The sequence below is a fragment of the Siniperca chuatsi genome, linkage group LG22 (genome assembly GCF_020085105.1).
Source record: "Siniperca chuatsi isolate FFG_IHB_CAS linkage group LG22, ASM2008510v1, whole genome shotgun sequence".
Lineage (NCBI taxonomy): Eukaryota > Metazoa > Chordata > Actinopteri > Centrarchiformes > Sinipercidae > Siniperca > Siniperca chuatsi.
The window spans coordinates 11574197-11586590 of NC_058063.1; the positions used below are offsets into that span (position 1 = coordinate 11574197).

Genomic DNA, 12394 nt, shown 5'->3' on the forward strand with positions numbered 1-12394 from the left:
TTTCCTCTGCTCAGTAGAAGCTGTTTCTTATGCACTCAGGTCTGAACTCTTGGCTTGTGTTTTCCTCTGCCTATGTGTTTTTTTTAAAGTAATAATCCCCAACTTTTTTGTAAATACATCCACTTTGCCACTCTCGGGTCGCTGATGTGTAATAAAGTACCAGTAACTGACTTGATATCCACTTCATGAGATTTTTTTCATTTTATAAACTCAGGTTGGGCATTTCCCAGGAAAAATCTTGTTAACATATGGAGAAAGCAGCATTGATGTGTTAGAGATATATAACAACAAACTGAATGAAAAAAAACATTTAGCCACATATATATATATATATATATATATATATATATATATATATTGAATGAAGGTGAGCTAACCTTATCACCAATTCTAACATTATTGTTTGAATATTTGTTTTCAGGTTACAGTTTTTAACTGATGCTGTTATCACTGCATAAACCCAAAGGTTTCTTTTCTAATCTAAGGGCTAGGATGTGACCTAAGACCTTTCACAAAACCTTACTGATGTGTCTGCAATTGACATAAACAAAATGTTGTTTTTTTTGTGGTGGTGATTTTGGTGGTTTTTGCACGTGTTGAGTGGCAATATCAGCAATGTCTCCAAAAACCATGGCTCTCCCAACAATATGCTGCAATAAACTAAATAAACACATAACAGCTCTACTCCTAAACAAGCTTCTGTCAGGCCTGTTGGGTCAAAGTACTTGTAAAATGGTTGCAAAGTGATCATTGCGCAAAACACGACATCGTAACCCTTACTTACACTTACTACTCACAATGGCGTCAGCAAAATGGAACAAGAATCCTTAATCAAGACTCTATTAAAAGTTGTCAGTAGTAGCACTTATAAGTAATAGCAATCTGTTCTGAAGTGCAGTGATTGCATCCATACTGTTCCTATGATGTAACTCAGGATGGCGTGTGCTTTCCAGTAATTTTATTTTGTTTTTTTATTGCATTATTAGGCTATATATATATTTGATTTTCTTAATCTTAATTCTTAATTGTAAACATGTGATTTTTGTACTATGTTTATATTTGCTCACTCTGGATTGAGAAAAAGTATTGAGAGGGTTGTTATGGTAGCCACATATGAATTTCAAGCTCATGTGCAATATTTATCATGTTTGCTTCTTGGGTGTTGCAAATTCTCTGATTTCTTATAGATTTTTCCTCCTGTCCCATGAAAAAGCATACGTAAAGTATGCACACAGGATTCGGAAGATTTTCTTGGTCTTGCCTTGACCTTCCCTGTCTTCTCCCCTCTCTTCTTCTCTTCTATAGATGCTTTTTGTCAGACTCTTGTCAACACCCTCGAGGGCACACCTGGTCTGCGCTACGTTTGGAGTACCTTCAAGCCGTTACTGCAAGGGAAAGTCCTCTACACACCTGATACACCTGCTGCTCGCCTCATGGTGAAAGAGGTAAGTATAGAGAGAAAAATGTAACATATTGACATACACACCGACTTTTCATGCAGTTGAAAAGCAGCTGAATATCTGTGATATCAGTGTATGATATGAGCAAGTTTAGAGAAATACTAAAAACAAAAACTTTTTTTTCCGTTTGTGGATATATTTGAATCTCCTGTATGCACAGGATCAGGCCAATTACAGGAATCAGCAATTGTGTGAAGTGTGAAGAAACCTACAGTGGGGGAATGACACACAAAGTTACCACCTGGGGGAAGAAAATAACAATAATGCAATAGTTAGTCAGGAGGCCTGTTCATATAACGTGGTGAATGTAATGCATTTTCATGACATGACATTTCTCCAAGATATTAGCATCGTTTTGATAACTGCATGAGCAAAACAAACAACAGGCAGGCAGTGAGGATTTTGCATCAAGAATACATAATGAGCATGAGCAAAATCTGCCGACTTCACAGCGAGCGGCCCGGTGCTGGCGCAGGAGGCCCTTTTCGCACCAGACATAGTCAGATTGTTTACAAGTCAATGTTCAGGGGTAAATAACCCCATTTACATTTGTCACCATGGCGGGTGGCAGTGTTACAATGTGATGAGTTCCTCTATGGATTAACTGAAATGTGCAGATGTGGAGTACTTTCATGTCTGGATTGGCTCAGGGGGAATAGAAGAAGCTCAGTGCGTATTTTTTTGGTCAGGGAAAGGTAAGATAACTACTATTGTTAAATATTGTTTTTCTTTTTTGTTTCAGGCAAATAGTACATTCAACGCTTTGGCTATGCTTAAAGAGCTCGCTGATTTGTGGGATGAACTCGGGCCACGTATCTGGAATTTCCTTCAAAATAGCCCTCAAGTCAGTTCAATACGGGTAAGACTGTGCACCAAGAAGCACTATAACAGAATGACCTGAATCACTGTAGCCCACATTTATTTTATTTTATTTTAGGTATTCAGAGAAGTTTAGTATCTAGTTTTTCAACAGATTGTAACATACATTTCAGAGAATACTGAAAATTCTTTTTTTGTAAAATTGTAAGTTACACTTATTCAAATTGTAAACCTGTAATAAACCTGCAGTACTTTTGGCTTTTGTATGATGTCGTTTCACATTTAACTGTACAGTACAAACTTAAAGGAATAGTTCGACATTTTGGGAAATACGCTTATTCTCTTTCTTGCTCAACTTTCCGGTACATTTCAGTAAAAGTGAAAAATTAAAATGATGAGTCTCATATATATATACTGCAGGTGAGAATATACATGTTGTGTACATCAATTACCTTCTGTTAGATATGGAAACCGAGGGAGGAAAGTAATTATGGATAAGTGCAGGATAATTTTCATCCTGGCAGAAAGGATTATCTATAGAAGTAGAGGACATGGACCCGTTGCCACCTCTTCTCTCTTTCCCTCCCTCTCTCCTTCTCTCTCTTTTTGCCTCTTGCCGTATTTCCTTGACACTGACATTACTCCAGTGTCACTCCAAATGAGCTTATAGGCAGCTGGAGGGAAGCAGACATTGGGAGTTCCATATAGCCAGGGTATTCATTACCCTAGCCCTAACCTTTACACAAATGGGCCGGCAATCCTCCTTTGTCTTCATTTTCTCCCAGCCCGACTTTCTGTCTCCACCTCTCGCTACGAAGCTGGTGGCTTCGGAGGTTTGTCATCTTCAGAGGTCATTCAAGGTCGCTGACACGTTTTACGTTGATGGACCAATCACCACCACAATAACATTTGAGATAGAAGATTTAGGGTTTATAGCTGAATAGGAGGACATACCGTACAGAAATGGCTTACAAATATAAGTGGTTGAAAATATGTTTTACGTAACTACCCATCCCTTTACACCTTAAAGTTGTAATCCTTAAGATTTCAGTGCTGGCTGATTTGGCGACACCTGTGGTTACCGCAAGTGCGGTTTAATACTACAGGTCCCAGAATTCTGGAGCAGCTACTTTGTCAGAAATACAGCTGAAGACTGGGTGTATCTGTTTACAATGCAGCCAATCAGGCTCACTTTGTTTTGATTAAGAAGTCTGTCAATAATCTGCATTTTTCCATCATGCCGTGAGAAACTGCAATCTGATTTCATGCTGCACATGGCGCAAGTAGTTTTCCACACAACAGCAGGACACAGTAAAGTTGGTTAACTTTCTGAGAGGTTGGAGGTGTCTTCCAACATAACTCTTTACCTAACAGCTCACTATGGATGGTCCTTGTTCCATTACATACATTGTTGCATTCCAAAAATATCTTGCTGTATATTAGTTAATTAATAATCTTAATTAACTACTGCGGTTAGGCTGACCTCGGTGACAAATGCACTGCGTTTCCTGTGTCTTCTTTACAATAAAAACAACTTCGTTTCACCAGTTAAATGCTTTTAATGTTATTCAGCAGCAGTAGGATGTTCTGTTTGCTTTAGCAGTAACTTAATACAGTTCTGACACAAAGGAAGGAGAGCGAACAATAAACAGTCAGGCTGTTATCTGTAAGATAAAATTGCACTGGTTACATCTATGCCTCTTTTTCTGCAAATCCCTTGTGTGTTTGGAGACAGCTTCATTCCAGTGCAGGAATGGTAGACTCCGCCACTAACAATAAAAAACTACTATATAGTGATATAATTACTGAATGTAAAAGCATCAAATCGCTGTTTCAGAAAAAATGCCAACCGTAAATAGTATTGAAATGGGGTTTGATTTAATTAAAATCTTAAGGATTTTAACTTTAACTCAATACTACTAAAACCTCTAGCATAAACAGGGCCCATACTCTTTGCAGAAAACAACATTTATTTCCTGGACATTAAATTTACAGTACCCAATTTGACTCGTGTCATGTAACCTGTCAACTATGTAAAGATTTTAAAACATTGTATAGATTTGATTGAGTTCTCACTGTCCATTTGCCATGGGGGTCTGACAATTTCCCCGGTTTATAAAGGCAAGCGAATACATTCCACTTCCTCACTGGAAGATCCTCTCATGACAAACAATTTCATTTGACACATGACCAACAAGGTTAAATGCCATATCTGCTACTCTTTGGCCCAAATGCCACAGACAATTATGCCACATGTAGTCTTAGCCGGATGAAGATTTCAAATACTGAGCCAGTTACGGTCAATTTGCCAGTGTGACTCTACTACTACTATTTCAATAACTGATGATGACTCAGACTTTAAAATACACACATTGTTGATGGGTTGTGTCCTTAATGTAGCACCCACTAAGATGGATGTACTGATTTTTAAAAAGGTCACATGCAGCATAGAGATGACTTAGCTTGACACTTTGTTCTAATGTTAAGCAGAATATCATCAGAAGTGTTGACACTGAAATGCCACAGAGCGCACTGGCCAGAATATATCTGAATCTCAACTCAGAATTTTAAACTTTAGAGGACCAATTCTCAGTTGACGTACAGCGGCCTTTCCTCTCCAAAAGAGTCCACATGGTCCACTTTCAAATGTAAACCATACACATTCAACTACTGGAATTATTTGTTTGGAAAGAGTAGGTGTGTGTGTATATATATATATATATATATATATATATATATATATATATATATATATATATATATATATATATATATATATATATATATATATATATTTTTTTTTTTTCCTTTCTAAAATTATAAAGGTATTGAATGGGTGTTTTAAGTAACTTATTATCTCAGTGAGTTGAGGTTCCTTTACAGTGCACATGACAGGTAAATTATCACTGTTGCATTTAATTTCAGTTTATGTTGTAACACTGTCATTACAGTAACAGTGTCATATTAATACTTGGGCATTAATTTCACAGCAGTCTGTAACTGGAAATACTGGGTGGGAGTGAGGGGAGTGGTTGTTGCTACTAAATACAGGGCAACACATTTAAACCAACTGGTGGGAGTAAAATTATCTTATTTTGCAATAGCAATTGTCTGAGGAGCTTAGAACTGTTTACTTCTCGCAATAAAAGTACATATTCATGTATTGTATATATGTAGGGCTTAAGTACGTGTAGCAAGGTTATATTTGCTCCCAGATTAGCATATTCCTTTATTAATTAATTGCATGATTAGAGCAATTGCAGTTTGATCCATGACCTGAGATGACTGAAAGAGGCTTCACATACATGTCTTATCATGTTAGTGAAGGGGATTGAGGGGAGTGGAAGTAGCATCTCTGTTTTGTGCACTTGTATTTAGTTTGTGTGTTCTTATGTACAGTATGTATGTTTTTGTACAGGCAGAGTTTTAATTTGTATTAATTTTCATACTCTGGTCCTTAATCTATGTCCATGCAAATGTGCATATGCTATGTGTGTGCGTACTGTACATTCATAATGTATGCTGTACATGGGCACTTCTTAGTCATGAGAATAGTTGATGTGCATCCCAGAGCCTGAAGTGCAACAGTGCCATCTATCCTAATTAATTCTGCAGAAGAATGAATGTCACTGCCACCAAAGACCAAAGCTGACCTCCCATGCTTTTGAATTTCTAAAACGCTTCGGTCCTCAGTCAGATTCCATTGTATCCATGCCACATTCATTCTAAACCTCTCACTAGTAACCAGAGTAACTATAATTGAACCCATCTTCTTGCTTTTTAATCAGGCTCTGCTCGCAAATCCAGTGTTTGCTGCTGTCCTCAACCAGCGTCTCAACAGCACAGGATGGACAGCCGAGCTGCTGGCCAACTTCCTATACAACGGGCCTCCAGAGGATCGTCCACCTGGCATGCCACCCTATGACTGGCGGGATGTTTACAATACCACTACCCAAACCCTGAAGCTTCTGTCCAACTTCCTTGGTGTATGTAATTCTTTTGTCTGTGCTTTTGCACCTCATGAACCTGGCTTCCAGACCACTCATGCACCGGAGGGTTGTGTGACCTCTTCCGTGAAGTGAAAGATTTCTTTTGGGGCTTTTTGCCTTTATTTGATAGGAACAAAGACAGGAAATGTGGGAGAGAGAGAGAGAGAGAGCATGACATGCAGCAGAAGGCCACAGTTTAGATTCAAACCCGGGCTGCAAGGGCTCAGCTTTGTACCTGGGGCATGCTCTCTACCAGGTGAGCTACTGGGGCAACCCAGTAAAGTGAAAGATTTTAAAAAAATAGGCTGTTCTGTGACATTTAAGATTTTTTTAAAACACAATTCTCACTGGTGAGAAAATTGGCAATACATGTTTTTTCTCCCCTCACTTCACTGTTCTCTTTTAGCCTTTCTCTTCTATGTTATTCATCTGAGTCACCTGATATTACCCATGTGATTTCTTTGGTTGGAGTTGGCATTAAAAAAAAGTGCCGTGTAACCTTTAAAGTGCTCAAACAAAACTGTCTTTCGGTAAAAATAAGTTGATACATTGTATTTATCAGCTTTCTTTTCTGGGTTGTTGGTTTGCTAAAAACATGATCCAGATTAGCTAACTTTAGCCATGCTGAGCCAGTGTAGCAGCATCTTTAATATTAAATATAGATTGCAATTTATTTTACAGCATCAATGGTAACTTACCAGTCAGGATATGTAAACTATTTGCAGTGTCAGCTATTCGATTACCACACATACTTTTACTTACAGACTTTAGAAGTGATCTGGCAAAAATCCTGTATCCCTGACAGGATTGCTGCACTTTAATTTACTCCCGTATCTTTCTGTTCACAACTGTGACACAATTCTGGCAGAAAACCAGGGGAGCTACAGTGTGTAACCAGGGTGCTTTGCATCTAAGACACAATGTATCCATGTTTAGCACAGTGCTTTTTGTTTCTTAGCTCTTTTGTTGCTGTGTCTGTGCTCTGCTGTTGTTAAAACCAAATTCAAGACTTTTACAGATGACATGTTTTTTTTTAATCTTGCTCACTCATCAGCTTTAGTGTTTTTTGGAGAACAAACTTAAAAAGACTTTGGTCTTTTATTCATTAAAGTTTAATATCCTTGACTTAGCAAACTGTCAAATACACAGGAAGATCTGTCGCTACATTGCTTCCATGATAATCATAAAATAACATTGTTATGGGCCTGACTATAGTGAATCTTTAAAGGCATCAAACAGAGCGGTGTCTTTAAGTAGGAACACACACACAGTTGACATTGATATATTGATCTGTGACACCGTTTGCAGCAAAACCCTTCTTTTTCTACATTGTGTGATCAAACACATGTACAAACCACCCACACACCCTGCCACACTCGCATACACACACATTTTATCAATCCACAGGCAAGTAAGATGGTAGGTTGGGCCCTTGGGGTTAACCATACATGGCCAGTGAAATTCCAACATAATGCAATCAATTTTCTACCCTAATGGAAATAGCATCGCAGACAGTTATTAGACAACCTTTACTGTGGTGTCTTCTTGTCTGGGTGTATACATCTGTAGGGAAATAGATAGCTTCTTTCAGTCTAGGACTGAAGAGCATATACTTTCAGCATTGACGAGGCAATGTAAACAGGTGCAGTAGCCATAAGGCAAATAAGGCAACATAGTAATGCAAATTAGGCACACCATCATACACTATATAAACTATTTTACTGTTGGATATATAATGAAAGTTAGGAAAGTTTGCTTTTTCATAACATAATTTTGCCTGATTTAATTACTTTTTTGTTACTGGTTTTGCATGCACCATCTGCATGGTGAATAATCAAGCACAACCCCTCTTTAGAGCAAACTGATCTCTTTAGCATACATGGAGAAAAACAAGCTAACAAACTTGTGTCAAATGTGCAGATACAGACAAAGCACATACTGTAGAGGAGGTAAACTCCTTGATAATATGTGTTCACAAATTAGAAATGTGTATCCTTGAAATAATAATCTTTGTGTGCAAATTAATAACTCAAGATCAGTGCCCAACAATCATTTTATAATTGGCTTGGCTTCTCTCTATGGTGCCACTACCAGCATAAACACTGAAGAATCAGGCTGCATCCCTTTAATACCACAGGCCCAAATTAGACCCACAGACTGCTGCTGCCCTGCTTCATTTATGAACTGCACCACAATTTAATAGGATCATGGTGCTAACGGTGGTATTTATAAAAAATAAATAAGAATAACATTTAAACTCCATAACAGGTCATTATGAACGTGTTTATGGCAGCAGTAACAGTAGTAAACAGTAGCATTGCATCATCTTCTTAACCCTGGGAATACAATTCCATAACTAGCTTCATATGACACTGGTCTGCTGCCAATTGAGAATGTTGCATGGCAATATAGTAATGTTATGCTTAAACATTAAGGACACTTGAGTCATTTCCGTAAGGATGACTCTGCTGTATGAGCTACTATCATGACTCTCCGGCATGAGCAGATAAAGTTGAGAACTCATAACTAGCATTTGCGCAGCCGCTTGACCAGCACGTTGGCCAGTAACTTCACCATATGCTTATAATCTCATTGGGTTACACCTGTGTTAATCCTATCACTGAACTATCAGTCTGCAGCATCCATACAGTCTCTATAAGCATGATGCTACCATGACCAGAACAACTCAGTGTGTTGGCCTGGATGTTCCTCTGAATTAAGCCAAGATGTGATTGGCAAGCTATCACTGGCGCCATTGTCTCAGTCCAGAGCCAGAGTCAGATTGTTGATATCACACAGCTTAGCCTTAGCTGCTGGCCCAGTGGTCAATGACAAAAAAAACAAAAAACAAAATGTATAAACAGTCTTGCCCTATCCCTTCTAGAAACATCATGGTTGGTAAGGCTTGTAGTGACAGAGAATGGTGCTGATTTTTAAAGATTAGATAGTGACATGAAAGCCTCCGAATGCCATTTTGAAATGCAGTAGAATGCGATATGTTTAGTTACTTTAAATATACATGTAAGTACAGCAATCTTTACTGCTAGTTGGTTCAAATGGTTATCTATTATGATTTAAATGAATCATAACATCATAAGATGTGGTGGTTAACATGTAGCTCCTATACCTGGTTTATGTAGAGCATTTTCTTCCATATATTTCACTCAGCACTTGTCCAATCTTTGGGCTCATGTAACCATTCCAATGCTGCAATATCCTCACTAGTATGTGCTGAAGTAATGCTGTTGCTGTGATATTTGCTTTCCCACCATAGCTTGATATAGAATGGAAATAGACTAGAAAATCCTGGGGAAGAAATGATGAAACTATTGCAGCACTGAGATGTGTGGACAGCTGTCAGGTGTGACTGCCTCCCAGGATGGCTAGCTCATTATCGTCATATGAAACAGAGGGACAAGGCTACAGAACAGGGAGTGCTAGCGAGGCTTTATCTCATTTGCTTGTCTGAAGCCCAAAACATTTCCCACCCCCTGGCAGCTCCAGATCATTTGGAGCTAGACTCTGCGTGGTTTAGTCAATAGCTGAGTGATACTTTTCACTAAATATCCATCTGCCATTCTGTCAGTGAGTTCATGTCTGCCTCTCTTTTGTGGATACTAAAGATTTAAATAAAATGAGAATGATTTGCTGTAAGAAGTTTATAGAAAAGTAAGGCATTTTTGTGATACCTCTATATTTGTTCACAGTGTTTAGACCTGAATAAGTTTGAGGCAGCCCCCACTGAAGGCCATCTGGTGAGAAAAGCACTGGAACTTCTGAAGAATGATACGTACTGGGCTGGTGTTGTCTTTGAAAACCTCCAGCCGGACTCCAGCCACCCCCCTTCTTATGTCAAATACAAAATTCGCATGGACATCGATGAGGCAGAGCGTACCAACAAAGTGAAAAACAGGTATGTGACACAGCTCAGCCTCTCTGTTTAATACAAATAAGGGACTGTTACCATACCTATTAAAATAGTACATTTACTTACTGAAAAACTGTAACCGTCTTTATTATGTAACACGTTTCATAGCTTGAGTTAGCTTAGCATAAAGAGGGGAAATGGGCTTGCCTGGCTCTGTCCAAAGGTAAATGCTGGTAATTAATTTTTTTTGCTACCTTTGGACAGAGCCGGGCTAGCTGCTTCCCCCTGCTTCCAGATTCCAGTATTAATGGTAAGATAAGCTAGACACCAGCTGGCTTTAGTTTCATAACGTACAGACATGAAAGTGGTATCAATCTTTGCTTCTGACTCTCGTCAAGAGAGCTGATAAGCATATTTTCCAAAATGTCAAAGTATTCCTTTAAGCCCAAAGATTGAAGAAGATGCTGGGTTTTATTGTCCTTTCTGTTTACCAAAAGATGTGATTTTATTTTATCTTTTAAAGTTTAATATAACCTCTAAAAACCGTCATGATACTCATTATTGACAGTATTCCTGACCATTCTGGTTGTAGTTTACTTGCCCTTTGCTAAGACAGATCATGGTGTGTCTGCTTTTAATAAGGTTATGGTCTCCCGGGGCCAGAGACAACTCCTTTAACGACCTGCGCTATATATGGGGAGGCTTCGCCTACCTGCAGGATATGATGGACCATGGCATTATACGAGTGCAAACGTCAAAGACCCAGCCCCTCGGCATTTTTGCACAGCAAATGCCATACCCTTGCTTCGTGGATGACGTGTGAGTACAAAAGCTCTTATCTGTCAGCCTTGTGATTAGTGGAAGAGGAAGGAGGTATTACAGCAATAAAATGCTGCTCACTTTGGGGAGTTGCCACTCACTGCCACCACATAGTTGAGTTATGGTCATATCAGTCACTTAGGCCCTCCAGATTTCCCTGTGGAAACTTCAAGATGCTCCCTCTTATTTGTCTAACATACCCTTTCTTTAATATCTATGTTGCTCTTCTGCTAGTGTTTTATGCTATCACTGATAACAGCTGAAGGGGCTAAGATAGGGAACTCCTCTAATGTCACTGTTAAAAGTCAATAATAAAAATGTAACATCCTTGAGGATACATTTAACCAGGAATTGAGGGTCAGCAAAAGAAAAGAAATGAATGAAGGCTGCAAGAGGGAAAGAGTGGGCCAAAATAATTGATTTTAGTAAAACCACAGGAAATTCCTGAATAGTTGATGGATGCTAAATTATTTAAGCAACCACCATGAGTCCCTTCCTTCCTTGTATTTCTGAGGCATTTCATTCTCAACAAAGTGAGCATACTGTACCCCACGTCTCATATAGCTCCATCATATGCAAAGATCGACAGCAGAACTCCTTCTGTGTTGTGTATCCATTGATAGAACTTTCTTCTATCATGTTAGACCATTCACCCAGGGACAGAAATGATGCAGTATCACTCTTAATCTTCCACAGGCAAGATTTCCTTAGAGTCTGGGAAATTACTCGCATCTACACAACATTATGATCTCCATTAATAAAGTAAAAGCCCAGTGATGCCATCAAGAGAAAAGATAATTACCAGGGAGATTTAAGTCCAACAACACAATACGCCCCTTTCAGTAGACACAAAATATTTATACCCTGTGGGAAAACGCAGTTCCAGAGATTAGGGATCTAATTTAAAAATATTATGTGCTTTGGATAGCACAGAATTTACAGTAAAGCACCTTTCAGAGTGTGCTTGGATCAACATATTTAAAGAGGCCGAAGCAAGAAGAAGCATGAAAATTATGACTTCATATTGAAGATGCATTTCGGCTGCTGATATCTACAAGCATGGGGTTGTTTAAATACATGTTTTGAATGAATAACAATGCCCTATTCTGTACCACATTTTTGTCTTAGAGACATAGAAAACAAGAAAACATCAGTGTTATGAAAACCATATGCAAAGCAATGGCTTTATTTATTTATTTTGATCATCTGGTCGTTTCTGTTCGTTCTTTGTGAAGTGTTTATTTCCTTCTGATTTATATTCACATTGTGCCTTCAAGATTAAAAGTAGCTTCACTGCATTGCACTTTATTTTGTAGCTGCTTTAGTAAACCAGGTTTAAGACACATATTTCATATTTTCGTTTTAACTGCCTAAGTGGGTGCACTTGGTTTGGCATGCCAGGCAATAGAATATTTTCAGAAGTACTAATTGGTGGGCAA

General features: G+C 38.5%; 1 protein-coding gene across 5 annotated transcripts in view; it reads left to right on the top strand.

Moving 5' to 3' along the window:
- Window positions 1-12394, top strand: part of LOC122870371 (phospholipid-transporting ATPase ABCA1-like) — a 165570-nt gene that overhangs the window by 46376 nt on the left and 106800 nt on the right. For all 5 annotated transcript variants that reach the window (XM_044184497.1, XM_044184496.1, XM_044184495.1 and 2 more), the window contains exons 10-14: window positions 1306-1445; window positions 2203-2319; window positions 6068-6265; window positions 9976-10181; window positions 10779-10955. In XM_044184497.1, coding sequence (XP_044040432.1) covers window positions 1306-1445; window positions 2203-2319; window positions 6068-6265; window positions 9976-10181; window positions 10779-10955 — 838 coding nt within the window. The remainder of the gene's footprint in view (window positions 1-1305; window positions 1446-2202; window positions 2320-6067; window positions 6266-9975; window positions 10182-10778; window positions 10956-12394) is intronic.